Here is a 5723-nt window from a genome sequence, read left to right as displayed (position 1 = left end):
AAAGAGGTTGTCAATGACTGAACCAAACCCTTATGTCAAAAAAATTCAATCAAATTGGTCCTTCAATTATATGCATATCCATCATATCGATCCTCAAATTAGTGAAAATACTATCAAATAGGTCCTTGAATTTTCACAACAGACATCACTGTGATCTTTGGTGCATACATTTGCTGAGCAAAGTAAAAAGTAAAAGATAGACATTTTGTATACCATCATAAGTCATATATTTGATGTTCATAAGCCATTACATAGCAAAAAAAAAAAAAAACATTACATAGTCATTAAGTCATCAAATCATTTGATGTTCTTAAATGATTACATATCCAAAAAAGCATAAACTAAACAAGTCCAAAAAGCTTTAATTAAACTAGTCCAAAATCATAATTTAAACAAGCATCAATGCTTTGGAAATCCTGGAGTTGGGATAAACTCCATGTATTGGGGTTTGAGTAGAAGCGGATGACCCGTAATTTGGATTTGAAACTCTAATAACTCTAGGGGCAGTTGGATTTTGTGGAGCAGGACCCCCTCAGTAGTGTTTGTTTATGCATGTCATTTGAAATCACTGGTCCTCTCATGCCATATCTCCTTGTACTCATTCTCTGCAAATAAAATCACTCATATCAGCCCTTAAATTATAACAAAATCCATCAAATTAGTCCTCAAATTATGTCAGTAAGTCTCAAATCGATCCATATTTTAAAGGGGTATAATTGGAAACACAACAAAAATTACTATGAAAAGTTAAATCTCAAATTTTTACCATTTCCATCAATTTAGTCCTTATACACGTGGCTGCCTTGTTAACACGTGTACATGACAGCACATCATGCAAGAGAACACGTCATCACCACTAACGGAGCTTTTGGACGGAGGGACAATTTTGATGGACGTATGTAAAATTCAAGGGCTAAATAGGTATTTTGTAAAATTCAGGGACGAATTTGACCGATTTTTTAAAATTCAAGGACGAATTTGAGGTATTAGTCAAAAATAAACTTAACTGTTAAGTTAATTTTAACAAAGAAAAAAACAAACAAGATTATCGTATACGGTAATACGGATAATACTCCTTTATAGTTTCTACGAAGCACAAATCGTGTTAAACAGAATCTTCCTGTCGTATTGTAGAATTCGTTTTTTCACGCTTTCGTGTTAAATAGAATCGCATCGCAGTTTTTATTTTCGTATCGTTGTCCGACGCTATAGGACAGACCACCATAAACGATGACAACAGGAGGGAAGGACGAGTTTGTTTCTTACTCTCCTCTTCCCTCAAACCCTAACCCTAATTTCGATTCTTATTCTTATTCACACCCCTCTCAAAATAACTCTTATTCACACCCCCTTCCTCAAAACGTTGTCGTTGGCCTTCCCTCATACTACCCCATCCACCGTCACAACAACCGCCGCAACTGGATCATTTCGGCTACCGTACTCCTCTTCCTCGCCGCCGCAATTTTCTTCCTCTACCCATCCGACCCTGAGATTCACCTCGCTCGAATTCAGCTCAACCACATCGCAATTAAAGCAAACCCTAAACCTATTCTCGACTTATCATTCTCCTTAAAACTCAAGATTCGTAACAGAGATTTCTTCTCTGTTGCTTACGATAAGCTTGATGTTAGCCTCGGGTATCGTGGTCGGGAGATTGGGACTGTTTCATCGGTTGGTGGTGGGAAGATTAGAGCTCGTGGGTCGGATTATGTAGATGTTGTGCTGTCAATTGATGCATTCGAAGTTATTTACGATGCTTTCTATTTGATTGAAGATATGGTTAAGGGTGTTATTGTTTTTGACACTGTTTCTAAGGTTGATGGGAAATTAGGGTTTATCCCTTTGAAGGTATTGTTGCTATTATTGTTATTTACATTTCAATTTGATATTGTATAGTATACAGTTTGATTTATTTTTATTATCAGAAATGCTAAACTTTAAATATAAGTTTTTTTATAATTTGTAATGGAATTCTGTGATTATAGTTTACAAATTATGAATTTGTGATTATATTTGTATTTGGAATTTCGGAGAGACAATTAAGCTTCTGAATTATGCAAGATTAAAATTAAGAAAAATGCGGTAAGCATATGAAAACATTAAGAACTGCTTAGTATTTCTCATTGCACTCATGATTTGTAGAGGTTTGTGTGTTTTGTGGATAAGCCGTTTGTACTATATAGCGTGCTCTTTTATTATTATGGTTGCGTTGGATACGTGGTAAGACTAGACATGAAAGAATGGTAAATGACGATATTAGAGAGGCAGTTGGGGTAGCACAGGGTAGAAACTAGGTTTCAGTGGTTTGGGCATGTAGATAGAAGATTGGTAGATTTTGTAGTAAGGAGAGACGGAGGATAGTCAAATCACTAGAGATAGAGGTAGACGTAGAAAAACTATATGAACTATCAAGAAGGTTCTAGAGATTAATGAGTTGGATAGAGATATGAAATATTATTGAATATTATGCCGTTGTTTGTTTCACGTATCAGACCCTGCTTAGTGGGATAAGAGTTGGTTGTTGTTTGGAAATGTAACTTGCACCAACTAGGATTTACCATAGATGTTTTTTTACCTGCTGCCGACATATGTTATGACTTGAGTTTAAATTGTTTTTGTATAAGTTATAAGTTGTTTTTATAAGAAGTCCACCATAATTTTTTGATATTGTTTAGTGCACTGTTTTAGTGGTTTCCCTTGCCTTGACAAGGTGTGTCAAACTTCCAGTTTTAAGGGACATGCAAAGGAAAACTAGTAGTATTTGATTTCAAATTTTCATAAGCTTTCCTAAATAGTCTCACATGTGCTCTTGTGCATCGTTAAGTCAAATAGGTCAAAAAAAGGTTATATTTGATGTATCTACTACTATAGTTAAAATTACAAGCCGGAAAAATACAAACTCCACAGCTTAGGTTAATTGTCCTAAAGTACTTATATTAACAGTTTCTTTCCCATACTATGTACACGATGATCCAGACCAAACTAGCATTCTGTAACAAATCAAGTTAGTTAAATTACTAATCCAGTGTAATACTAATAATACATTAAAATTCTAGAATCTGACATGGTATAGTCACATACTCAAAAGAAAAAGGAACTGACACCCTTTCTAAATATAAAAAACAGTGTAGTCCAAGATAATTTATAAGGTAATAATACTGATGATAGTTCCACTAAAATTTAATATAATATAGCCTTTCCATTACTTTTGTTTGTAATCACAAACTCTGTGATCAATAGCAGAATTTTCAAAATACAAGTGCAGAAAGTCATCAAGGTGGTGACACAGCAAAAAAGGAAAAATATATTGATGAATGAAACTAAACTCAGCTAAATTCAATCAAAATAAGGATTTTCAACTTTGTTGGAGTTGAAGAATTCATTGATACTGTGTTTTTTTCTACTGTTCAGAAGACAGTGATAAGCAAACATGAGATAATTATAAAAAGATTGTGTTGTGTGAGACAAAGGAAACGTAGGATGCTTCTGTTATGATGTTATTATTTATTGTGTTAAAAGTAAATTGTTTATAGTGATTGACAACATTGTTATTGCTGATGTTATGGTTTCCCTTGCCTTGACAAGGTGTTCTCTGATCTAAATTTAACTCCCAAAAAGATGTAACTTGTTAAAATTCTTGTGTGGTTAGTGGAAATTGTGTTTGGTTCTATATAGGATTTTCATTCGCTGACATAACCGATGTGAGTGGTTTTGGTTGTTTTTGGTTATTAGCTTAATTGAGTACTTATGATGTAAGTGATATTGTATTTGTATAAGATATTTATGTTGGCGAAGAGTGTATATGGTTAACTTGTTTTGGTAGCAGCTATAAATGTTTTTTCTTTTTATAAACCATCTGAAGGAGCTTATTGTAGTAAAGCTAAAAACAATATATGGACATGTAATAAGCTATTTCATAAGCTCTATCAACAACTTCGAGCCTGTTTGGGTTGACCTATTTGAGCTTTTCTACCGATATAAACACTTTTGAGATTGTTTGAAAGAGTTCACAGACAGTTTATGACATGTCTATATGCCATTTTCAGCTTATATGGAAATAGTTTGACTTTATTTTATTTTTGTTATAGAAATAACTTATGCATAAACACTAATATGAATAAACACTTATATGATAAACGCTTAATTAAGCTGTTTATTGAAACATGGCTTTACACATAACTATTTCATATAAGATAAGCTATAAATAAGCTCTTGTAAATGTGCCTTTTTATCTATTTAATACCTATGTAACTGAATGTTTCGTTCTGAATGCAGGCAACAGTGTCGTGTGAAGTTTATGTGAATATATACCAGCAGATGGTTGTACGCCAAAACTGCTATCCTGAGGTAAGATTTTTAGTTCCTTTCATTGAATGGATAGTCTGCTATTTGGCTGTATATCTTTTGGCCAAGGAATTTCATTTCATTTTCCGTTGCACTTTCCATTATTTTGTCTGTATTTCTTGCCCTTTTACCGAAATTTTGAGATTTCAAACAAGCAGTTGCATGTAATAACTTCAGACCCATTGTGCTTTCTTAATAAGCACAATACAAATGACACAAGTTACAGGTTTTCTTTACATGGTTGTGTTCATTCTACATGCTTGAATTAGAGAAGCATTCACATAAAACTATATTTTTCTTACGATTTTAAGGAATTCTGCATAATAATAGATTTGAAACTCAAAAGGTTTTCATATTTTTGAAGCATCTTATCCGTACTTTGATCCCTAATTCCCCGTAAAAAGCTTGAAGTGTATAGGAACATAAATTAGTATTAGCTCGAATACATTGAAGAGGAACCTTACCTTCTGCCCATATGCATTTGCAATTCTTGTAAGTTATGGGCTTTATAAATCCATGATTGCTTTTAAGTTATGGGCTTGTTTCCTTAATTTTAAGTTTATAAATCCATGATTGCTTTAAGTTATGGGCTTGTTTCCTTAATTTTAATTTAAGTTTAAAGATTGTATCATAAGTTAAAATATTTAATTGAATTGTAGTTTTGAACTTATTTCCCTTACTTTCAAGTTTTTAAGCTGTTGTTAATGTGTATTTTGATATAATATGGAAAGAATTTGCTAATCCATTTTTGTACATTTTCTTCAGTCACTGGGAGATATGATGGATCGGAACGCTAATGTCAGCGCTATCGAGATGGGAGATACGATGGATCGGAATGCTAATATCAGCGCTATCGCGACTTGATGAGTTATATTTTTTTTAGCATCCTTTTGTTTACACAGTTGTCGTGGTTTGCTCATTGCATTATACTTTTTGTGTGCTCATGTGCTATATGATTGTATATGCATATCACACACCATTGTAAATTCTGGTTGAACGGAGACAACAAGCATCTTGTATATAACGATTCTACGAAGTAAAAAATTAAAATTAATGAAAGTCGTACTTTGGTGTCTGTTAGTGTTGCAAATGGGAAATAAAATTATGGTTTTCATGTTGATATATTTTTAAATCTCTTTTTAAATGGTATACTATTTTCGTCGAAAGCTTGGTAGTGTCCCTGAAAACATCAACCCGTGCATGTTTAGATTTGCTGTGAGTTAGATAGGATTATGGTGAGTCACTGCGACATGCAAAAGCTATAGCTTGTGGCTTCTACAAAATCACGGCGCCACTTTGATTTGTTATTGCATTATGTGGTTAATTTACTATTTTTGACATGAAAATGAGCAAGTGAATGCATGGAAGGTACTTCCAGA

General features: G+C 33.3%; 1 protein-coding gene across 1 annotated transcript; it reads left to right on the top strand.

Annotated features, from left to right (window-relative positions):
- The first annotated feature begins 1111 nt into the window (after window positions 1–1111).
- Window positions 1112–5424, top strand: LOC25496896 (uncharacterized). Its single transcript, XM_013597611.3, has 3 exons — window positions 1112–1848; window positions 4276–4347; window positions 5110–5424. Exons 1-3 carry the CDS (start codon window positions 1231–1233, stop codon window positions 5206–5208), a joined length of 789 nt encoding a protein of 262 aa, XP_013453065.1. The 5' UTR covers window positions 1112–1230; the 3' UTR covers window positions 5209–5424.
- The last annotated feature ends 299 nt before the right edge of the window (window positions 5425–5723 follow it).

This window comes from Medicago truncatula, chromosome 6, assembly GCF_003473485.1.
Source record: "Medicago truncatula cultivar Jemalong A17 chromosome 6, MtrunA17r5.0-ANR, whole genome shotgun sequence".
Classification (NCBI taxonomy): Eukaryota; Viridiplantae; Streptophyta; class Magnoliopsida; order Fabales; family Fabaceae; genus Medicago; species Medicago truncatula.
Note: the sequence above shows the minus strand (reverse complement) of the source record. Positions and strands in the feature narration are given on the sequence as shown.

Excerpts from the sequence above, each read along its gene's own strand:
- LOC25496896 (XM_013597611.3), top strand. The coding sequence starts at position 1,231 with ATGACAACAGGAGGGAAGGACGAGTTTGTTTCTTACTCTCCTCTTCCC. Across the intron at positions 1,849-4,275 it reads TAGGGTTTATCCCTTTGAAG|GCAACAGTGTCGTGTGAAGT; the intron begins GTATTGTTGCTA and ends TTCTGAATGCAG. Across the intron at positions 4,348-5,109 it reads GCCAAAACTGCTATCCTGAG|TCACTGGGAGATATGATGGA; the intron begins GTAAGATTTTTA and ends CATTTTCTTCAG.